Source organism: Mesocricetus auratus, unplaced genomic scaffold (assembly GCF_017639785.1).
Source record: "Mesocricetus auratus isolate SY011 unplaced genomic scaffold, BCM_Maur_2.0 Super-Scaffold_100676, whole genome shotgun sequence".
Classification (NCBI taxonomy): Eukaryota; Metazoa; Chordata; class Mammalia; order Rodentia; family Cricetidae; genus Mesocricetus; species Mesocricetus auratus.
In genome coordinates this window covers 9,202,109-9,225,736 of record NW_024429266.1, presented here as the reverse complement: position 1 = coordinate 9,225,736, position 23,628 = coordinate 9,202,109, and the positions used below count along the sequence as shown (strand labels likewise).

The 23,628-nt window shown below is 43.4% G+C and overlaps 1 protein-coding gene and 1 non-coding gene across 6 annotated transcripts in view; both read left to right on the top strand.

Annotated features, from left to right (window-relative positions):
* The window catches only part of Rab3gap2 (RAB3 GTPase activating non-catalytic protein subunit 2), an 87,374-nt gene that overhangs the window by 22,138 nt on the left and 41,608 nt on the right, over nt 1-23,628 (top strand). For 4 of the 5 annotated variants that reach the window (XR_002385392.2, XR_001197194.3, XM_005082435.4 and 1 more), the window contains exons 3-17: nt 1,473-1,596; nt 2,684-2,765; nt 4,951-4,998; nt 5,077-5,152; nt 5,667-5,768; nt 8,325-8,424; nt 10,126-10,224; nt 15,334-15,482; nt 16,813-16,892; nt 17,028-17,117; nt 19,055-19,194; nt 20,690-20,906; nt 21,453-21,596; nt 21,830-21,912; nt 22,396-22,460. Coding sequence is in view for 3 of the 5 variants with exons in the window: in XM_005082435.4 (XP_005082492.2) it covers nt 1,473-1,596; nt 2,684-2,765; nt 4,951-4,998; nt 5,077-5,152; nt 5,667-5,768; nt 8,325-8,424; nt 10,126-10,224; nt 15,334-15,482; nt 16,813-16,892; nt 17,028-17,117; nt 19,055-19,194; nt 20,690-20,906; nt 21,453-21,596; nt 21,830-21,912; nt 22,396-22,460 (1,599 nt within the window). In the remaining 2 variants the exon portion in view is untranslated. Of the gene's footprint in view, nt 1-1,472; nt 1,597-2,683; nt 2,766-4,950; nt 4,999-5,076; nt 5,153-5,666; nt 5,769-8,324; nt 8,425-10,125; nt 10,225-11,877; nt 12,610-15,333; nt 15,483-16,812; nt 16,893-17,027; nt 17,118-19,054; nt 19,195-20,689; nt 20,907-21,452; nt 21,597-21,829; nt 21,913-22,395; nt 22,461-23,628 lie in introns of those variants that run through there. The other variant, XM_040737390.1, reaches the window with a different exon arrangement.
* Nucleotides 12,452-12,583, top strand: LOC121137347. The gene has a single exon (XR_005874601.1). It is a non-coding gene; the product is annotated as a small nucleolar RNA SNORA36 family (small nucleolar RNA).

Genomic DNA, 23,628 nt, shown 5'->3' with positions numbered 1-23,628 from the left:
CTATCATCTGACACATCTCGAAAGAACGAATCATCTGACAAATTAGTGGGCTGAAAACCAATAATGCCAATCTCTATGATTCTCTGGGGATCACCATAGGGGGGAAAAAGAAAGATGTTTTTAAAGGGTGGTTAAAGAAATACCTTAAGAATACAATGGCTTTGCTGGATGTGGTAGTGTGTGCCTACAAATCCCCAGACTGTCACTGTTCTTTTAATCAAATACTTACTGTTCCTCTGTGTTTTGCTCTCTTTCCAGGCTGGTGCCTGAAGGTGGGATCTCACTTACGTGAAAGGACCCAAGACTGAGACTTAGTATCTTGGGTCTCAGTCACTGGTGGGGAGGTCATAGAATGGGATAGGCTCAGCTTACAGATGGGCCACTGAGGAGCCTGGGATGCTGTGTGGAGTAAACAGACCATTCCCTAGTAGGAACCATGGATCCAGGGAGAAATATAATTACAACTGACATTTATCCATAGGGATAACTTTCTAGTTTTTCTATAGAAAAATGTTTTTAGTAAGAATACATATAGAATTCACTTTAAAAAGAGCTTGACTAAAATGAGAATTTTGCCAGTAATAATGCTACCTGTTTTGCAGCCTTCTTAGCCCTGGCTCCATCCTTATTCCTCATGTGAAGGGAAGCGCATGTGATTACACCAGAGGCTTGCAGGCTTCTGGGGGTAATCCAAAACATTTTCTCTATCCCATATTTCAAATGTTCTTTTGACAGACTACTATGAAGCCATCAGAGAGAGAGAGAGAGAGAGAGAGAGAGAGAGAGAGAGAGAGAGAGAGAGAGAGAGAGAGAGCAAGCTTCTTGTGGAATGAAGACAGCAACATGTTAAAATATGTATATATTATGTGTGCATTCCCACAAGGAAAAAGAGGGGAATCACAGAGTAGATCACGAGTTGGCTAGAGTCTGCTGAAAGATGTTTATTTGTGTGTGTGTGTGTGTGTGTGTGTGTGTGTGTGTGTGTGTGTGTACGCGCGTGTATGTGCGTTCACACGCATATGCATCAAGGTCATGTGCATGCCACAGCACATGTGTGGGGGTCAGAGGACAACTTGGGGGAGTCTGTTTTCTCATTCTAACATGTGAGTTCTGGAAATTGAACTCAGGTCTTAAGCCTTGGTGGCAAGCTACTTTGCTTGTTCAGCCATCTTGCTGACCCTGAGAGAGAGTCCTTATTACTGCCTGTTGAAATTCCTAATAATGAGTTACTACTGAGTGTTTCTTGTGTTGCGTTTTGCTAATACCATGCTATTTATGTATGAAGGTTTTGTGTTAGTTTTCACAACAGATGTGTTTATAGTAGTTTTTTGTTTGGTGGTTGTCACTGACATAGTTTGGGATGGAAGAATTGAGAGTATTTCTTTTCTCACCCTTTCACTCATGACAGGCAAACCCAGTTGCAGTATTCTTTAAAGTTTTTGCATTTATAGTAATTGCATTTTTATGCATAGGAAGAAGAAGGAAATACTTCTAAAACACAAAAAAATTCCTGGCTTCAAGAGTGTATTTTATCCTTATCTCCAACCAGTGATCTCATGGTGATAGCCCGGGAGCAGAAGGCTGCATTTCTAGTGCGTAAGTACGGTTGTTCTCTGCTGCCTCGTTTTTTTTTTTTTTTAAGATTTATTTATTTATTTATTTATTTGTTATACAGTATTCTATCTGCATGTATCCCTGCAGGCCGGAAGAGGGTACAGATCTTATTGCAGATGGTTGTGAACCACCATGTGGTTGCTGGGAAATGAACTCAGGACCTTTGGAAGAGCAGCCAGTGCTCTTAACCTCTGAGCCATCTCTCCAGCCCCCCATGCTGCCTTGTTTTAATGCAGAGATTAGAACAGAATGTGGACTTGGAAATATGTTATTTCTGTTCTATACTATATGGTGGTTCTGTAATTTATGTACTACATTTAATAATAAATAGAATATTTCCCTATTTCCCTTTTGGGGTGTGTGTGCATATGTGCACACGTACATGCATATGTGTGTGCGGCGAGAGAGAGAGAGAGAGAGAGAGAGAGAGAGAGAGAGAGAGAGAGAGAGAGAGAGAGAGAGAGAGAGAGAGAGAGAGAGAGAGGAGAATGCTAGGGATGAAGCTTTACAGGTGAGCCATCTCCTTAGACCCAAAGTACTTCTTTTTTATTTTCTGTGTTGCCTCTGTTTGTTTGCTTGTTTTCCAAGCTATTCTTCTGTGATACCTCTTAAGCAGCACTGGCAGTTACCTAATTATTACAAGGGATATTCAATGATGAAAACTCACATACTGTAAACTGGTGCATAAATTTTCAGCTCATACTTCTTTGTTGAAGATTAAGTATTAAGATTTGGAGCTACATAGACTATGAAAAGTAAGATTATAAGATGTCTGTGGGTAGTCTTAGAGAGAAAATTCATTCCCATGGCATAAATCTAATATAAAACTTTCCCTTGCCATTTGAAAATAAAAGTAGTCTTGTAAATAAACTCTGAATAGAATAGGAAGTTGTGGTTTAAGCTGGAGGAAGGAGAGACCAAAGGCTAGGGGACCAGATGGTCCTAGAAAATGCTTTTACAAACTAAAAACGTTATGTCTTGACCTATAGTAAATACCCAAGTCAGTTTCTACAGAACTAGTTTGTGCTCAGCTTTTTAAAGAGGTTTTATCTTATCTTTTTCCCCCCAGCAAAATGGAAGCATGGAGATAAAGGGAAGGAAGAAATGCAGTTTGCTGTTGGTTGGAGCGGCTCCTTGAGTATGGAAGAAGGGTAGGTACGAGTTCACTCGTTTGTCTGCGTGTGAGATGTATGAAATGTGTGTGTTTGTAAAGGCAGCTATTTCATTGCTTGCAAGTTTTGTGTGTGTGTGTGTTTATGCGTGTGCATGTGTGAGTATGTGTGTGCATGTGTGTCCTTCCCAATTTCACTGGCTGTAGAGTACTATTTGGTTAGCAGATTTTGTTTGTTGCTCTTGTGGCTTTTTTTTTAAATAAACTCTAATCTGAATAAAAAATACTTTTAAAGACTTATTTAATTTTACGTGTCAGAGGTCAAAAGAATGTGTCAGACTTGAGCCCGATCCTCTGTGAAAGCTACAAGACCTCTCAGTCACTGAACCCTCTCCAACCTGTGAGGATGTGAGGAGGTTCCAGAAAGCGTCTCATAAAATCCTTGGCATTTGTCTCTTTTCCTCTGCTCTCCAGCACTTAACAGTTTATCCAGGGAAGGAAAGGCCAGTGGTGATCATCTGGGCTTTGTCCTAGCTTGCTTCCTATTGCTGTGATAAACACCGTGGTGGAAACAAGGTGGAAAGAGTTTATTTGCCTTACGGCTGATAGCCCATGTCAGGCTCCAGGCTGATAGCCCATCGTCAGGCTCCAGGCTGGGAGCCCAAGGCAGGAACCGAAGCAAGGACCACGGAGGCGTGCCACTCACTGCCTGCTCACCCTCTCTCACTCCCTGGGTGGCACTGCACACAGTGGGCTGGACCCTCCCACATCAACTGTGCTAGTCATTTATCAAGAGAATGCCCTGCAGACCTGTCTGCATCAGTCTGGGGAGGCATTTACCAGATGAGAGCTCCCCTTCCCAGATGGCTTTCTGTTGTGTCAGGTTGGCAAAAACCAGCTGGAAGTAATGGCATCACTTTAGTTCCTAAGCTCAAGAATGCAAGTTACTTGCCTAGTAAGTGAGCCCATGATTCCCTAGGGTGATTACGAAATGAACACAATAGCCTGGAAGCTTGAGCTAAACTTGTTCTTGGGAAAGCTGTGATCAGAATGAATCCGAATCTTCTGGAAGGCCGATCAGATAAGTGCCTCATCCATGCCTGTGCATTGTAGATCTTCAGAGAGAGGTTTTCTGCTGTCACCAACATTAAAGAGAGCAGTTCTCATTTACTCTAAGGCATGGCATTTGGAAATATGCCACCTAAGCAATGACAGGGACGACTGGCCTTGCGTCATGATTACTGAGCACGGTCTGTGGGGCTGCATGCACGTTGGCTTGAACAGCTGATGTCCGTTTGATGGTTTAAACAAAGTTAGCCAGGAGGAGGTGTTTAGATTTCAAGCCTTTTTCTCTGAGCCCCTAACAGTGTCTCAAGTTTACATGTCAGGGAAAAGAAATCACCTTTGGGAAACAACCCTCATCTGTCCTTAGAAATAGGTCATTGGGGGCTGCAGAGGCAGCCTAGTAAGACCACTTGTTGCTTCTGCAGAGGCCCCAGATTCAGTCACTCTAGTTCCAGAGGATGTGACATCGTCTTCTAAAACCTTGGGCATCAGGCACACATGGTACATGTAGTACACGTAAACAAGATGCTCCTTTACATAAAATAAAACAAACAAATCTTTAAAAACTTAAAGAAATAACCTATCAGGAGCAGTGTATGTAAAATGTAAAAGTAGAACCCAACCAGGTAAAATGTAGCAAGTTCCTAAAATAAAGTACCCACAGAAATTCAGTAGCCAGTTCCTTCTGACCTATACCCACCTCAAACAAGGAGGCAGAGTGGCTCTGAACTGTAGAAGGGGATGCTGGGAAATGGCTGCCTGGCAATCATTTGAGATTTTCTAGGTTTTCTGTGCAGTAATTTATATAAAGTTTTGCTTTGTTTCATGTCAATACCAAGTGTAAAAGCACTGCTTTTTGTTATGTTACATGTATGGATTTTACTGGTTTTAGTTATATGGCCAAATAAAACTGGCCCACATGATGTCATCTTCCACCTACTGTCTTTTAACATTAAATTTTAGAGAAATAAAAATTAATCCAGACATGGTGGTGCACACCTTTAATCTCTAGCTCTCAGAAGGCAAAAGTGGGTGAATCTCTGAGTTTCAGGCCAGCCAGAACTGCGCGCGCGCACACACACACACACACACACACACACTCACTCTATTGCCAAGCACAGTGACTAAGCTCGTGATTTCACTTTTGTTCCTGACTGTAGGGAGTATGTGACCAGTGCCCTCTGCATCCCGCTGGCAAGCCAGAAGAGGTAAGGATGAGTATGGGCTCTGTGTCTCTTCTGCTTTGATGGCCAGGCCAGTACAATCATCCATTTTCTATGTGACAGGAGTTCCACTGGGCGTCCCGACTGGACCTGCATTGTGGTGGGGTTTACGTCTGGTTATGTGCGGTTCTACACTGAGGTGAGTTGGGCCCTCCAACAGTAGAGAGAGCTAGCTGCCTACAGTGCTGTGCCGCCTTGTGACTTCATTACTAACAATACAGGTGGGAATCTAAGAGGATAGCCTTAGTATGAATGCTGGGAAATATGTAGCTGATGAGTTAGCAGAGGTTCTCCACCTTCCTGACACTGCAACCCTTTAATACAGTTCCTCATGTTATGGTGACCCTTAGGCATAAATTTATTGTCATTGCTACTCCAGAACTATAACTTTTCTGCTGTTAGGAACTGTGATGTAAATACTGTTTTCCGGTGGTCTTTGGGGTTGTGACCCACAGGTTGAGAACCACTGCTTTATGGGGTGGAAGAGGGACGGGTGAGGGATCATCTGTGGAAGAAACAGGAGTCGCTGTTCACTTGTGACAAAAGAGGACCCGGCGTTTGTGAGAGACTGTTGGGAAATGGCCCGTTTGCCTTATCCTGTGCAGTCTCACTGTGGAGAAAACCAGCAGGGCCTTTTCTGTGTTTGCCTCTAGAGCGGTGTGCTTTTGCTGGCACAACTCTTGAATGAGGACGAGGTGCTTCAGCTTAAGTGCAGGACCTATGAAATCCCCCGGCACCCCGGAGTGACTGAGCAGGTAATAATATGAGCATAATGAGAGCGGAGTGTGTTCAGAGTAACAGTGGCAGGGCTGGAGACCTCGAGGGCTCAGCAGTTAGGAGCACTGGGTGCTCTTTCAAGACTTATGAAATCCCCCGGCACCCCGGAGTGACCGAGCAGGTAATGTGAAGATTATGTTCAGAAGGACAGTGGCAGGGCTGGAGAGAGGACTCAGCAGTTACGAGCACTGGGTGCTCTTTCAGAGGACCCAGATTCAATTCCCAGAATGCACATGGTGGTTCACAACAGTCTGTAACTTCCAAGGGGTCAGACCTTCCCCCTTCCGTCCTTCATGGGCACTAGGCACATGTGATACACAGACATACATGCAGACAAAACATCTACACATGTAAAATCAATTAGAAAAAAAGTAACAGTGACACTGTTTTAAAGCAATTTTGTTTACTTTTTTGCCTGGAAAGTGAGAGATGTGTCTTGTGGAGCATTTAACTGAGCTGGCATATTCTGTAAATGTAATTTGTAGCTAAATGGAATACCAGTGTTTGTATTTTGTAAGTGAAATGTTGTATCAAGATGACTGTCTTAGTCAGTGTTTCATTGCTGTGAAGAGACCTCATGAGCAGGGCAACTCTTAAAAGGAAAACATTTAATTGGGACTGGCTTACAGTTTCAGAGGGTCAGGGTGTTATCGTAACGGTGGGAAGCACGGCAGCATGTAGGCAGACATGGTGCTGGAGGAGCGGAGAGCTCTACATCTGCAGGCATCAGGAAGAGGGAGAGACCCTAGGCCTGCCTTGAGCATTTGAAACCTCAAAGCCCACCCCAGTGTGACACTTCCTCCAACAAGGCCACACCTCTTAATAGTACCACTCCTTGATGATCAAGCATTCAAATCTATGAACTATGGGGGCCAAACCACCACAGTGACTTAAGATGCAAACATATTAATGAAACTTCGTATTTTAAATTTTAATTCAAGTGTCAAAATTACCTATAGTAAAAGAAAAGTGTTTATCTCACAGTAAAACAGTAACCATAATGCTTTTATTCCGTTTATAGTATACAGAGTTAAAACTTTATAATGAGTCTTTCTTTTTGCACTACTTAGTTCCAGAAAATTCCATGTTAAACAGACATATACAGGCATTCATGGACTTAAATTGCACAATAAATTACAGGAATTATAGAAACTATATTTTGTTTGTTAGCATCTAAGAATGAATTAATCAATAACATAAACATCTAATCAGTCATACAGTCAAGATAAACTACACATTTAGGGAAAGGGTGAGATTTGCTGTGAGCCTTGGGTAATGGACATGCAATTTAATTGGTTAGTGGGAGAAGAAAGGGTTATGTTTCCAGGAGTCAGGAGAAAAGTGAGGGAAGGCTCAAATGTAGAACTTTGTACATGGTAGCAAGGAAGCCCATTAGGAGACATCAGGAAACCGATTGGTAAGCAGAGTGATCAAAGTTTGTGTGAACTCCGAATTGAATTGATACCGGGCATTAGAGTTGCTCCCAGAGAAGGAAAAGGTGCAGCCACAGGCCACTGGATCACCTGTTTTTGGGCTTCAGTGTGAGAAACTAGAGTCAGGGGGGTTCCTGGAAGGTGTTTGTTGTTTGGGGCTTTGGTGTTTCTTTGTATAGCTCATGTTGTCCTGGAACCCACAATACTCCTTCCTACCTCTGCCTTCCTAGTGCTGTGATTATAGGTGTATCTCATCATGCCCTGCTTGAAATTGGATTTTTAAAAATTACTGAGGCAGGAGACTGTGTCAGAAAAACAAAATTAAATCATATCTGTGTTCTTAATAAAATAAGAAAATTAGGATTGGAATGAAGCGTAACTGACAAAATGCATGGCTATGTACAAGGCTTAAGTCCTCAGCACTGTAACTATAGACAGACAGACAGACAGACAGACAGACAGACAGACAGATGTAGCGCTGCTGCTTGGAGGCATCACACTCAGTACTGTGCTATAGGCTAAATGTGTGTACATTATAAGTAAATAAATACAATGTGTGTGATAGATGTATGCAAATGTGTATGAATTTATTTGAGAATGAATATTTGTACAGACCTCTGATTTCAAGTGAGCATTTGTGAAGTGTTGAGGTGTTTTGTTTGTTTGTTTCTTTTTTTTTTTAACACTGGATTTCTCTGTGTAGCCCTGGCTGTCCTAAAACTCACTCTGTAGACCAGGCTGATCTTGAATTCAGAGATCTGCACCACCACACCCTGTGAGCTTCTACTTTTAACATATGACTTACATCTCTATAATGACTATTTTTCCAAAATTTTTAGTCTCACCATATCCAGAAACCATTTATTACTACATGCAAAGCTCATATTTGAGAGGAAGTTGAAGTCTTTGGCCAGAAGGTTTCCTGAAATTAGTTTCTGCTTCCTTCTGCTGCTTTCCCTGATTGCTTCATGTTTACGGTTGCCTGTTTAGTATGGTATTTAACTGAGTGTGATTCTTAAGTGGTTTTAAAAAGGAAGATGTTTGTCTATTGTGTCTGTTTAAGAAAGGGTGTGTTTTTCTTTTCTTGTTGCCCCCACACAGAATGAAGAACTGAGCATCCTATACCCGGCTGCCATTGTGACTATTGACGGGTTCAGTCTTTTTCAGTCTCTCCGTGCCTGTCGAAACCAGGTGGCAAAAGGTGATGTTCTGGCAGAGAAGGGTCTGCCTTCTGGTCACTGTAGTTTCAGTCCTTGTGGCCTCCTCACACAGTGTTTCCTGCAGGGGCTGGAGCCTCCTGCTACTCAGCTGTTGGCAGTGGGCTGTGGCAGCCTGAGAGCAGTACGCTTTCTTCACTTAACTCAGCAGCATAGCTTGACCGGGAGAGAAGTGGTCACTGGGGGAGGATTTGGGTGCAGCTGTCAAACCTCTCCCTGGATGAGAAGCTGTAGGACACAAGCCCTAAAACCCTCTGACTGCATTGCCTCCCACCTCACTGAGGAGAGAGGTGTCAGTGTGTGCTAGCACATTTCCTCACGGGAGAGGGCCCAGCAGGTCAGCTCAGCCTCTTTACTTGAAACACTGGTCAATGAAGAGGTGTTGGCTGTCTAACTTCATGTATGAGGACATCACTGTGAGAGTTGAAAGCCACACAGATAATCAGGGAGTGGTAATGGAGTGTGTGTGGAAGCCAGGGTCCACAGCAAGGGTGTTCCCTTAGCACTGTCCCCTTGCTGCTTACTTTATTTGCTCGCTTGTTCGTTCGTTCATTCATTTGAGACAAGGTCCACTGAGCCTAGAGTACACTGGGTCGGCAAGATTAGCTGGCCAGTGAGCCCAGGGCCTGGCAGTCCGTCCTCCCAGTGGTGTCACAGGCTCATTACAGGCGCCACACTGTGGACTTTGCATGGCTGCTGGGGTTCTGGACTCAGGCCCTCATGCTTGTGTGGAATACTGATGGAGCCGTCTTGCCAGCCCCCTGAGAGCAGTTTCTTAGGACATGTTTGCTGCCTAACAACAAGAAAATATCTCTAAGCTTTACATAAGGTGCAAAACAAGCAGTGTCTTCTGGAGCGGAAATAAGCCTTCTATACCATTTCTATACCTTCACTGGACAGATTGCCCCAGCAGTCTGTGATTGGTAAAACTCTCAAGGCTTGGTTTTGTGGTTCTTTTTGTTATCTTTTAAATTGATTAAATTTAGCTTCATTATTTTAAGATTGGTGAAACAGTCACCATTATTGGGAGGCCAAGGCGTGAGAATCTCAAGTTCAGGATAGACTGTAATGTGTGAGCCTGTGCTTAAAAAAGTAGTCACTGTTAATGTAGTTACCAAAAGAGAATGACAGTTTTTTGTAGGTAAGAATTCTGTTAAAAAACTAGCAAGAGAAAATTGTGTTGATGATATTGTCCGCCTTTTTTTTTAAATCACAATCCTTATTTATGTGTTATGTATAAGACCATGATAAAGTCTGACCTATTAGCCAGGTAACATAGGTCAAATGACACCGGTAGGTGCCTCAAACCTCTCTAAGCACACAGGGTTACAGAACAAGCTGAAAGCCAGGACTCTCGGGCTGTGTTGAAGTTTGCTGTTGGGGATGGGTTTCTCGTTTTATGCTATTGATCTCTTTCTCTTGTTGGGCAGCAGGAGGCTGCAGGCTCTGCAAGTCTGTCTGCCATAGGCGAAGACTGCTGCTCACTCAAGGCGGGGTTCAGCGGGGTCTTCAGAAGTTGCATTTGTGTGTGTGTTGCCATGGCGTGAATAAATCTCATTTTATGCATTTTTAATTACTGTGCTTTCTTATTAGTTGATATTTTAAAACAGTAAATTATATACTAGATGTCTTTTCGATAAAATGCCATTCTATCCATTACATTTTCTGATTTTTATTTTTGACAGCTGCAGCATCAGGCAATGAGAACATACAACCACCACCGTTAGCTTACAAAAAATGGGGTCTACAAGATATTGACACTATTGTTGATCATGCTAGTATTGGTAAGTATTGCTAGTTCTCTTTTTATTCTTACATTTCTTTACTGAAGCATCTAATTTATTAAAAATTGACACTTTATTCTCAAATGAAAAAAATCCATTGCCTTTAGTTTGACACTGGGAAGTTAGTTCTGACTTTTTTCAGCTAGGTTTATGTCTTTAAAATAAAGTAGCAGTTTTAGTTAAGATTTAATTACACCTTCAGCATTAATACTGCAGTTTTGAGTAGTCATTATTCTGATGTTATTTGTCTACTGACATTCTGATTCTTGTAATGACCTTATATTGGACCAACAGAACATATATGAAGCAGATTTCTCCCCATGACAGTATTTGAGGGCTTACTGTGTTAGTCTTCAAGAATATAGATTTGAAAGATGGGGTATGGTGGTATAAGCCCGTCATCTCGGGAGACAAGGCAGAAGGACTGAGAATTTGAGGGCAGACTACATTATATAAAATTCATATAACATACATGTATGTATGTATAAGAAAGAAAAGGAAAAAACAAAAGCAGAAATAAAGAGATGAAAAATCATGACTGTCTAGAAGTGTGAGGCTAATTGAAAGATCACATAAGAATAGACAGCTGTAGTAGGACTCAAGGAGAAAGAGAAAACTTCAGCATTGAGCAACTTGACTTAATCTGACAATAAAAGAACAATCCCTGTAGCCAACACACGTTGGTCTGGGGTGAGTTGCAGAATGTGCTGGAGAAACAGTGCCAGGCAAGCTGGTGAGAGTGAGGCGGGGGACACAGACAGGACCTAGTCTTGAAAGGCCTCCCACAGTACACAGAGGAGTAGCTGAATCTTTCCTTAGGCCATTCCCAGCCATGTCAGGAACCACTGAATTCTCAGCAAAGCAATAACTTGCTCACATTGCCTGTTAGAAAAACTATGGTGAGGGCTGGAGAAATGGCTCAGAGGTTAAGAACACTAGCTGCTCTTCCAGAGGTCCTGTGTTCAGTTCCCAGGAACCACATGGTGGCTCACAACCATCTGTAATGAAATCTGGTGCCTTCTTCTGTCATGCAGGCACACATGCAGGCAGAACACTGTATGCATAGTAAATACATCTTTAAAAAAAGAAAAAGAAAAACCTCCGTGGGGAGAGTTTAGAGACTTGAAATTTGTGGGTCACTATTAGGAGAAGCTAGGTATGTTTGTACATGCTTACAATTTCATCTATTCTGCAGGCGGATATAGGAGGATAGCAAACTCAAGGCCAGCATTGGCAGTGTGGCCATACTCTATCTTAACTTTAAAAAGAAAGAAAGAAGGAAGGAAGGAAGAGAGAGGAAGAGAGAAAAAAACTAGTAAGGAAACTGTACCTCTATGAGAAGTAATGGTCTTTTTAATTAAGGTGATAAAAGTGAAAGTTGAAAGAGAAATATTATTTAATATATGTTAAAAAATTGAACACTGTATAAATATATATATAGAAAAAAACAAATTTCTCTGGGTGGTGGCACATGCCTTTAATCCCAGTACTCAGGAGATGGGAAGCAGGAGGATCTTTGTGAGTTCAAGACCAGCCTGGTCTATAAGAGCTAGTTCCAGGACAGCCTCCAAAAAAAAAAAAAAAAGTTTCCTAGTCTCCATAGATCCTCATCATTGGTGTTTAGCTCCCTAGTCTGTATAGAAGCACATACGTAACATGCTTACTGTCATGTGGAAGGTGTGCTTTTATACATAGTATACATTTTGTCAGCCTCAGTCCTGATGGACGGCTGATGGCTCACTTGACAAGGAGGCTCCAGAGGTTTATTTACAGAGGAGCTATAAGGTCTGTTATTGTAGAAGTGCCAAAGATGTCCATACACCACGACTTCTAAGTAGCTAGGCTGTTAACCACTGCCAAGTCTGAGGAGTTAAGGGCAGAGAGCCCTCCTCTCTTAGAGATAGTGCTGGGATCGATCAGCATCTGGGTAGCAGATGACTTTTCCTCAGGGGTCACAGCCAGCTTTCAGGGAAGGAGCCTGGGAAAAGATGTCACATCCCATCTTCATTCTCCCCTTTCTGGTCTCCTGCTGGGACTCCTGTCTGAATTCAGCCAGAAGTCAGTAAGAGCTGTTGAAAGTCTGACAGAAGGCTGCCACCTAGGTCTGCTGACTCTGTCTACACAGTCCTGTATATCATTCTTGCAATGAGTACTCTAACGAATGCCTTATTGGTAAACAGTTTGATGTGTCTTCAGTTTTTTCCTAAGAGAAATGCTAACATAAAATTTCCAAAGTGTTGAGTCCAGCCCAGGGTCTCCTCCCTGCTCTGTTAATTAAACTTTGGAACATTGAAGCTGGCTGGGGAAAATGATTGGATAGAAAACACTGTTCTATTCATTTACTCCCCAGCCTACAAACAAACAAACAAACAAAAAAACCAAAAGGTACGATAAACTTTATTTTATGTACACCTTTATGTAAAGTCTTAATTTATCCAATAACTAAAGACTTATTCCCCAGGTGATGCTGGTACTAAAAACACATTACGGTCTAGACCCTGCCCTGAGAAAGCTTGTGTTTTGTGACAGAGATAAACATAACTAAATGAGTAACTGTGGCCCTATCAATACACTAGTAGGCATGGTGGAGGAACTCAGCAGAGAGTTATACTCTAGAGCAGTGGTTCTCAACCTGTGGATCGTGACCCATTTCACAACCGCCACAAATCAGATGGCCTGCACAGCAGATGCTTACATTATGTTCATAGCAGTAGCAAAGTTACAGTTATGAAGAGCAATGAGGAACTGTGTGAAAGGGCTGCAGCATTAGGAAGAGTGAGAACCACTGGAGTACAGGCAGTGCATAGACAGGCTGCTCAGAGGAGGCCTCTCCAGAGAATACACTGGATTGAGACAGGAAGGGTGAGAGGGAGCCAGCTGCAGGAGGGTTTGCAGTCAGAGCATTCCCAACAGAGGGCACAGTGTGAATGGAGGCTTGAGGACTCCAAAGACCTCAACGGATTTGAGAACAAGGGAGGTCAGTATGGCTTGATAGTGAGTGTGAAAAAGGAAGTCAGGAGGTGAACAGCGGGTCAGAGCTGAAAATACGGAAGCTGAATTTTATCCTGACTTTTTGGCTTCTAAGACAGCCAGGACTGTGTAGAGAGGCCCTGTCTCAAATAAACAACAAACTGGACCCGTGGGTGCTCTTCAGAGACAGGTGTGGAAGCAGCGGCAGAGCAGGAGAGTGGTTCTGGTAATTCAGGCATGTGAGGATGACGACTTAGAGCGGAAGCAGTCGTGAAGTAGTGTCGCACAGTTGCTCAGGTGTAAGCTTGAGAAATGAGAGAGAGGATTCAAGGACCCCCTTCCTGAGTGCTGGGATCACAGATGATGTCTTCATTGCTTAGTGGGAGCAGCTGGGTGGATAAGCGGGTTCACAGAAAGGAGAATGAGGAAGAGGCATAAGGAGGGACAATGGAGTTATGTTTTCGTGTGTTTCTTCTGGCCGAAGCACGTGGTAGTAGAGCGGGCAGACAGACGTGTGGTCTGAGGCCGAGGCGGCTGGGACTGCAGAGAGAAATGGTTTGGGTGGGTGCTGTGAAACTGCAGCAGGCTAGCTCAGAGCTCTATGCTGACCTGATGAGCAGTAGGACGGGAGAGGTGAGCACAGAAGCCAGGCTGGGCTGGGTTTGTTTCACACTAAATGTGTTCCCTTCCTGTTTTCAAAAGTAACAAATAAAAACAAGAATAAAATTATAGCATCTCCACTCTTCATCCCCAGTGCCGACCAGTTCTTTGGGTTCCATACTTTTTTTTTTTTTTTTTTTTGGTTTTTCAAGACAGGGTTTCTCTGTATTGTCCATATCCTTTTCTAACACTTCTGCAGATGTCCAGACGACCTCCAGTGTTAACTTCTCGAGTCCTCCCTCACGCTTGCTGCTCTTTCCTGCTCCTTCCACCTGCCTCCCGTCTCCCTCTGTCCCGCCCGGTTGCACTCAGGTGTGGTTGACCTTGTCTCCCAGCCTGCCTCTCACGGTGTCCATTCTTATTAATATGGCTCCCCAGAGCACACGGGGGACTTTTGCAAAACATAATCTCTGCCCCCTGCCTGGAACAGTGTCCACCTGGCCACATGGTTTTTCCCTCACTCACTGCAGGCCCCTGTTCACGTCACACCGTCAAGGAGGCCCTCACGGTACCGAGGAGGAAGCGGAGTGTTCCAGTGAGCTTGACTTCATGGAGATTTATGTGCAGAGAACATTCAGTGTATTTCACTGGATGGAAAGGACTTGTGTTCAGGGAAACCTCCAATGACAAGATTATAACCCCATGGGGAAAATCTCAGCTAAGGAAATAGAATTATAGTTGAAAGCTTTCTCTGCCTGGAGTAAGATTTCCATCATGTTTAGTGAAAACAGTGAATGTGAATTTATTTTTAAAGTGGCTCTACAGCTTTTGAAGGAATGGGAGTGGAAGGGGATCCCCAGTGAGCGGTGTCACCTTATATGCATGAAGCACAGTTCAGCACTTGTGACAAAAGCCATCGTTCCTCTAGATTCAGCTGTGTGCCAGTGTACAGCAGCGTGTAAGGTAGAACAAGCTAGTGTTGTTGCAGAGATCAGGCTAGCCAAGTCTGCACAGGACAGGAGTGCCAGACAGTCTGCTTTCGTCAGTAGGTGCACTGCGCAGGACGGGGAACTGGGAAGACCAGCGAGTGGGGCTGGGCTGGGGCTGTGTCAACAGCTGTTTCTTTCAAGAACAGAAATTCAGGCACACCAGGGTTAAGATTCACTCTGGAGAGCATGTGGAGCCAGATTAGTGCAAGAGCTTATTGGAAGGGCTGTAATAGAACACGGATCTAAGCTAGGTGATAAGGGAAAGGGAACCCAAGTATTATTGATAAATAGAGAAAAAAATAGCAACATTAGTGGGTTGAAACAGTTGGTAAAATAGTAATATCATTGCAAGTAATAGAGATTTTTAAAAAAGGCTATGCTTGCATTTCAGGTTGATGCTTTTAATATTTATCATCACTTTCAACTGTGGATTTTTGTAGTTTTGAAATAAAACTAAGCAGTATCTTGGAACAGAAGTAAAAGTAATCACATAAAGTTATTGAATGTATTCAAACTGTGGTTCTTGTCTCTTTTTTCTTTTAACTATAAGGTATTATGACTCTGTCACCTTTTGATCAAATGAAGACTGCTTCCGTCATAGGTGGAATTAATGCAGCAATTAAAAACAGTCCACCGGCCATGTCTCAGTATATCACTGTGGGATCCAGCCCATTCACTGGCTTCTTCTATGCTCTAGAGGTATGAGTTTCATCGTGCCTGGAGCCACTCTTAATTTCTTTAACTTACCTAAAAACTAGACACTGTCTCGTAGCCTTGGAAAGATTAACTTATAGGTTCTAAGTTTTACCTGAAGCTAAAATTAATCACAAGTTCCTTCTAAAAAGTTTTCTAGCTAAAGAACTTATTGTGTATCGATGTGTTTGTGTGATGTGTGAGAGTCAGAAGACGATGCTTGGAAGTTTGCTTCTCCCTTCTCCCTTGGAGCTGGCCGAGATGAGCTTCCAGTTCCACCTGGTGTCTCCCCGCGGGCGCGAGTGTGCGGTCTACACATGAGCACTACCGCATGCATCTGGCTTTTCTGTGTGGGCTCTGGGGATTGAACTCAGGTCATCAGGCTTATGCTGCATGTACTTTACCCACCTTGCCATGTCACCAATCCAAGTTTCTTCTAAATTGTTAAGATTAACTGAAAAGCTCTAAAGATCAGGGTGAAGCATTGGAGGAGTACTTCAGTCGGTAGACCACTTGCTCAGCATGCCTGAAGTCTGAGTTTGATCCCAGCAACATACAGGAGATGTGGTAGCACAACCTATATTCTAGCATTGGGAGAGATGGAGGCAGAAAGATCAGAAATCCAAGGTCATTCTCTGCTGCGTAGCAAGTTTGAAGCTAGTCTGGGCTACAGGAGACCTTGCTCCCAGCTCCCCACAAGGGAGGTATGTGTGTGTGTGTGTGTGTGTGTGTGTGTGTGTGTGTGTGTGTGTGTGTGTGCGCGCGCGCGCGCACGCGCGTGTAACAAAAAAAACAAGGTAAAACCAATAATTTTTTGTCTCTAAAGACCTAAGTTTTTTGACAGCTACATTTTGTTTAAATATTGGTACAGCTGCAGATTGTTAATTATGTTGGCCCACCAGGGATTAGAATAAATGAAGAGCTGTGAGACAGAGCAAACTCCCAATTGTAGTTGATAGAAAGAAGTTTGGAAAATTGTTTTCCTGAAATAGAGGAAAGTTAACTGTTACAGTTGTCCTATGGCCCCTTTGGTTTTCATGAAGCTACAGTTTAAAGAGAGCAACCCTAAAGGTTGGCTCTAGACCAGCCCCAGCAGCTCGGCACAATAGCAGCCCTTGCTGCAGGCAGTGTGTTTGTTAGTTTGCATTGCTGAGGCCAGAACACTTGGGGAGCACCTTGGGCCACCAGCAATTTTACCTTTAAATCCTGGCCTTCTGAGTTCTGTTGCTGCTGCTGAGAGAGCTGCTGCTGCAGACTTAGAAACTTGCTGTGTGATGTCAGTCTCCTTCAGAGCACAGGCTCCCTGTCTCAGTGTTCTCTGTTGCCTCTTCTGCAGGGAAGCACTCAGCCGCTGTTATCTCATGTCGCACTCGCGGTTGCAAGTAAGCTGACTTCGGCTCTCTTTAGTGCTGCCAGGTAAGGAAGCTGAATTTCTGACTGATCTGGCTTGGATCTGGCTTGATTGTGCCTAGACTACAGTACTCTGCACTCTGGAAGCCTTGAGATAGTGTTCGCTAGTTCATTTGACTTATCTGTGTCCCCTCCATTCAGTGGTTGGCTTGGTTGGAAAAGCAAGCATGAAGAAGAGACCGTCCAGAAGCAGAAGCCCAAGATGGAGCCAGCCACTCCCTTAGCTGTGAGGCAAGTCTGTGAGCGCAGCTCTCCTGGGGGCTTTGAGCAGCTGTTACCCTTACACTCACTTGGGGCCGTGGTTGATTTTCTGATCCCGTGACTCTGGGCTTCTGAGACTCCTCCTCATGTGCAATTCTTTTTCAACCAGATCATGAGTTCCTTGAAGAGGGCGACTCTTTTGAACTAGATTCCCTTCCTTGTTTTACTCAAGAACTTAGCAGTGTTTCTGTAAATAGAGGGTCTTTTGTTGTTAACTTTTTTTTGGGGAAGAGTAAGCTTGATTTTTGCTTGGCTTCCTTTTTAATTGTTGCTTATTATCTAGTATAACATATAGCATAAAAGGAAGGAATACTCCAGCTCTTTGGCTTAAGATGTTTTTCACCTGGAGAAAGCCGACTAATTAACGTTAGTAACATCAAGTTTGGGGTTTGTAGGTTGCATCATTACTTCTTAAACAAAGAGGCTTCAAAGTTGCTTTTCTTCTTGACAGCCCTGGGACTTCCTTCATGAGAGGCAAGCACTACACTGAGGAGTACCCAGGCTTTTCTCTGACTCTGTTGTAACACACCTCCTTGCTGATATACTCAGCAATCAGGAAATTAGTCAAATGGCCTTTTGTATTTCAGGTTGATGTGACCAAGTTTGTCAAGGTTTTTGTCTGTGAGCTCTCTTCCTTTTCTTTTCATGTTTACTTCTGGTACGCTGGTAGTTCTCATAAGTTGGTTATAAAGCCAATAACACTTCAGCAAAAACACTTTAGAAAGTTCTTGCTTTACACAGTGGGTTAGTTACTTTTGTATTATTGAGGTCAAAATATTTGACAGAAACAACTTAAAGCCGGAAAGTTTTATTTTGGTTCACAGTTCCAAAAGGGTTCAGTCCATTGTCAGTTGGTCCAGTGTTCTTGAGGACATCGCTGCAGTGGAAATATGTGACAGAGGAGAGTCGTTAACATCTTAATTGAGTGCAGAAAGATGGGATCCAGGAAAAGGCCAGAGCAAGATGTGGCTCCCCAGGACACCACACACACACACACACACACACACACACACACACACACACACACACACACACACACACACACACACACCAGTGACCTACAACTTTCAATTAGGTGTCCCGTTCTGATTTCACCACCTCCCAATAATGTCATCATATCATAAACATGTCAAGGGATTAATTTGTTGAAGGTCATGCCCTCATTGTCTAGTCATCTGTGGCAGCACACTGCAGATACCCCAAAGTGTGCCTTATTAATGTCCTAGGCACTTCTCAGTCCAGCCAGATATCACAGGTAGATAGATGTATTGGCAGCAGCAAGGTGTGTTCTCTAGACAAAGAAATGGGGAGAACTGAAGCAGAAGATGCCTGTGTTGGCGCAGAGCACCCTGCAACAGAGTTGATTGTGGTGTTTTCTGTGACAAGGCTCAAAGAAAAAAACGGGAAGGACGAAATAGTGCTGTGGGAATGTTTTTCTTTCCTGTATTTTGTGTTGCAAAGGCCAACTATGATGAGTTATTATTTTTTTACTCTTTGTTCTTACTCTTTGTCTGGCTGAGTGGCTGGCCCCCTAAGTCCTCTTCCTTCTCGTTCCTTCTTCTGTTTATACTCTTGTCTGCCAGCTCTGCCTATGTTTCTCTCCTGCCTCACTATTTTGATCATTCAGCTCTTCAATAGACCATCAGGTGTTTCAGACAGGCACAGTAACACAGCTTCACAGAGTTAAACAAATGCAGCATAAGCAAAAGCAACACACATTTTACATCATTGAACAAGTGTTCCACAGCATAAACAAAAGTAACACACCTTAAAATAATATTCCCCAATGAGCTACCAATCCAGACAAGGTTTATCTCTTCATTTAAAAATAGACAGTATTTTATTTGTAAATTTCATTCTACATTTCTAGCTTGAGTGTGATCTTAGTTTTTGTTTTTTAATGACAGATTTGGACTTCCAGATTCTAGAAGGCATGGAGAAAGCATATGCCTGTCTCCTTGTAACACCCTGGCCGCAGTAACAGACGATTTTGGCAGAGTTATTTTGTTGGACGTCGCTCGAGGAATTGCAATACGGATGTGGAAAGGTATTTCCCTAGAGAAATGGAGGGAAAAGTTGCCTCACTTTTCACCCCAATAGTTGAATGACTTTATCATTTTTCAACTCTTGGTTGGTATCAGTATTCCATACTCTGACTTTCTTTTTAAAGTCAACTAAAGTCAACAACACTCAGCTGGTAGTTGATACATCATCAATTGACGCACGGGCTTTTTGTGTTTGTTGTTTGTGGTTTTCCACCCATGGCCTATTTTATGCTCCAACTTATCATAGGCACTTTTAACTGTAGTTGGTTCTTTGTGTGTGTGTGTGTGTGTGTGTGTCTGTGTCTGTGTCTGTCTGTCTGTGTGTCTGTCTGTGTCTGTGCTTTGTTTTGTTTTTTACTCTTTGGGAGTCCACCACCCAGCTTCCAAATAAATACAAGGAGACTTAGTTTTACAAATGCCCGGCCTTAGCTTGGCTTGTTTCTAGCCAGCTTTTCTAACTTAAATATCCCATTTCTCTTTAACTACATTTTGCCTCTGGGCTTTTTACCTTTCTTTATTCTATATGTCTTTCTGTCTCCATGGCTAGTTGTGTGGCTGACTGTGCAGTTGGTCCCTGGTGTCCTCTCCTCCTTTTCTCACTCCTCACTCTTGCCTAGATTTCTCCTCCTATGTGTTTTCTCTGCCCACCAACCCCACCTGTGCCTCTCTCCTGCCTAACTATTGGCCCGGCTGGCTCTTTGTTAGACCAATCAGGTGTTTTAGGCAGGTAAAGTAACCCAGCTCCACAGAGTTAAACAAATGCAGCATCGCTAAACAGCTATTCCACAGTGTAAATGAATGTGACACGTCTTAAACTATTATCCCACGGCATTTAACCTCTTCCTCCCTCCTGCTCTTGCTTTCAGTTCTGTCGTTGTCCGTTTCTTGTCCCTGCCGCATTCCTTTCCCTTTAAAAGGCCACTGCTGTTGCTGGCATTGGTGCCTGCGTTTGCAGCTGCTTCAGGCCCGTGTCCTTCCCATGTGCTTCAGCTGTAAGAGACCACCCTAACAAGACAGCTTCAGCTGTCAGTGTTTCCTTGTGCGACTCTGCCACCTGCTTTCCATCTTCAGTACCATCAGGAGCTCGGATAGCAGGAGGACAATTTATCTTTTGCTTATATTTTAGCTGGCCAAACTAATACTTTCCCCAGATCTTTTTGTTTTGTTTTAAGGCGAGGAATCTTTCACAGGGAGAAAAGGAAAGGCATGGGAGCCCGGGCAGGGATGGACTCAGGAAACTTTGATGATGTCTGCATCACTTTAAAGAGAAGAGTGATCTGAATGAAGCAGATACACACAGAGAAATATTAAAATCTGGTGTTTGGGTGACAGGTTACTTTTTTAAAATCTTTTCTTAAGCTCTCCAGTAATTAAAAGATAATATACTTCTCTGGCTTGCCTTGATGCCTTCCCTTCCTGCTAAATAGTCAGAAGTGCATGAGGAGCTACTGTTGAGCTGGATGAGTAAACTGATTAGCAACTCTTTCTGTCTGCAAGGGTACCGAGATGCACAGATCGGATGGATTCAAATTGTAGAGGACCTCCATGAACGAGTACCAGAAAAGGGGGATTTGTCCCCCTTTGGAAATACTCAAGGTCCCAGTCGAGTAGCTCAGTTCCTCGTGATCTATGCACCTCGAAGGGGAATTTTGGAAGTGTGGAGCACACAGCAAGGCCCGAGAGTGGGAGCTTTCAACGTGGGTAAGCACTGCAGGTGAGCTGCGGGCCCTGGCGTCCACTGTCACAGAGAGACACATGGGCGACCTTTCCTTAAAGTCCTCATTAAAGCTGTGTGGCAGATGGCAAGGCTCTGGAGAATTGCAGAATGGACTGTCATGTTTTCCCTGTGAGTGCCTGATGGATAATTGAGCATTATGTATTATCTAGCAGAGATATTGCTGAGAATGCCATGGTCTGCTACTGATGTAGTGAGCTTGCTCTAGCCTTTGTCTTTTGCTTATGTTGTGAAGACCCCAAAGGAAAAACCCGCCAGTTTCCCAGTGATGATGCTAAGTAAGGCACACACTTCATTTGCCATTGGGCTGCAGGTTTGATTGTGTTCATAGAGTTTCCTAGAACCTTAGAAGAAAGTAGATCTCCTTCATCTGAGTTAGTTCTGCCTCTGTTAGCCTTCTGGCATCAGTGTGCATTTGCCCAGTGGATACCCCTGAATCAATGAAGATGTAGCTACGATCAGAGCATCTTGTGGGATTTCGCCTCCTGCTGATGATAACCACACACTGGTATGTGATTGCCTTAGGCTGCTGTATCCTGGCTACAAAATAATGGGCTTAAACAATGTGACAAGTCAGAGTTGGCAGCCTCAGACTTACCAGATCTGTCTTGTTGACCCGGTGTCTGCAAGTGTGAAAACGGTGAATGTGCCTTTCCATTTAGCACTGAGGTAAGAGTTGTTTTGTGTCTGCTGTGACTTCCCTGCGCACATGTTGCATAGTTCTTTACCCTAGTTTTTTTGTTTTATGGTTAGTGTGTTTTGGTTTGTTTTATCACTACATGATCCCTTTGAAGTTACATGGGGCGCGTATGAACAATAAGAACAACAAAGTTGGGTTGCATCAGGGTTAGAAAGAACACAGATGATATTGTGTAATAAGCTGTGTTTGTTTATCATTCCAGTGATAAGAAGAGTGAAAGAGCCAAGGACCTACACTTGGTGAAGAAGCTGGCAGCCCTGCTGAAGACAAAGTCGCCTGGGCTTGGTAGGTCCCTGTGGTCAAAAAGAGGAGTGGTGTCACGGCTTCATGAGTGCAGCCGAGGACTCGTGCAGGATGGGATGAGGGTCGTGGCATCTCTGTCAGCACTCTGAAAGGATAACGTGTGCATCTACAGCACTGGTTCTCACCCTCCCAGTGCTGTGGCCCTTTATACAGCTCATGCTGTGGTGACCCCAGTCATACAGTTATTTTCACTACTCCTTCCTGATTGTAACTTCAGTGCTGTTTTGAGTCATAGTGTAAGTGTCTGATATGCAGCCCCTGTGACGGGATCATTCCACCCCTCAAAGGGATCACGACCCACAGGTTGAGAACCGCTGATCTTGGGGTTATTAAAACTTCTCAGTAAAATGATAAAGCAAGGGAAGTTATGCATCCTTTAGAATGACAGTGCATTAGCTCATTATCTTACCTAGAAACATCTTTCTTTAATAAATTGAAATTTCCAATCTGATTTTCTCATTATAGACTCATTTGAAATGGAAATAAAGGAGTTGATCCTTGATATTAAGTACCCTGCAACCAAGAGACAAGTAAGTATGTATAGTAAGTGAACTTTCCTGCTGAAAACTGATCTCACTTGATCCTGAGAAAAATTTATTTTCATAGCCCCATGTAGGAGTATCTAGTGTCTCTCTTAAGAAAAAAGCATAAGTAATATTACCATATATGTGATTGCATATGCTTTTTACATACACAGAAACCTGGAATAATGGAAACACAATAACATAAATGCTGGTATGCAGCTACCACCTTAGGAAATGGAAGTTTACACAAGCTGAAGAGCCCAGCTGTCCCTCCTCAGCCCCAACTCATCTCAGTCCCTGATGAGCATTGTTGTTCTCTTTCTAATACTTCCTTTCTGTGCAGCTCCTCTGAAGTTTCTTGATGTGTTTGCAGCATTTTATAACTGGAGACATGTTGTCTGTTGTGTTCTGTGACTTGGTTTTTAGTATGTTTCTGTGAGCAATGCATGCTGAGTGGAACTGCAGTTACAACCTTCTTTTTTTTTTTTTTTTTTTTTTTTCTGAGACAGGGTTTCTGTAGCTCTGGAGCCTGTAGACCAGGCTGGCCTCGAACTCACAGAGATCTGCCTGCCTCTGCCTCCCAAGTGCTGTGATTAAAAGTGTGCGCCACCACCGCTTGGCATAGTTGCAACCTTCTAATGTGTATGCTGCAGCTCATTCTCCTGCCATTGAACCATTCAGGTTGCTTCTTGTTTCTTAGTGAAACCACGACACATGGTCTTCCCTGTGTGTGCTTCCTGTACACATGTTGCAGGTTTGTCTGGAACTTACACCTGAGAGTGGGACTGCCCAGCTGTGCATTTCCTGGGCTCTGTTAGGAGGTGACAGGTCACTTCTACTAGTGACACTTTTCCTGGTGAGTCCCATGCGTCACAGCCTCAGCATTTTACAGTGTTGTCAGGCTCATTGTTGAAATCCAGATGAGTCTTAACTTTACTGACCTGGAGGGCTCAGGCCCATAAGACTTTCCCCCACTTTTAAATGTCAGTCACAACTAGTATGGTGTTATGCTTTTGACCTGCTATGAATTGCATATGGCCTGTCCTTTGCTCTTTTTTTGCTAAAGTAGCTCCCAAAACTCAGGAAAAATTCTTGTATTTATATGTTGAAACATACTATAAAGAATGCTGATTGATAACTAGCTAGGTGCACATGGCAGACTTGTGGAGAAGGG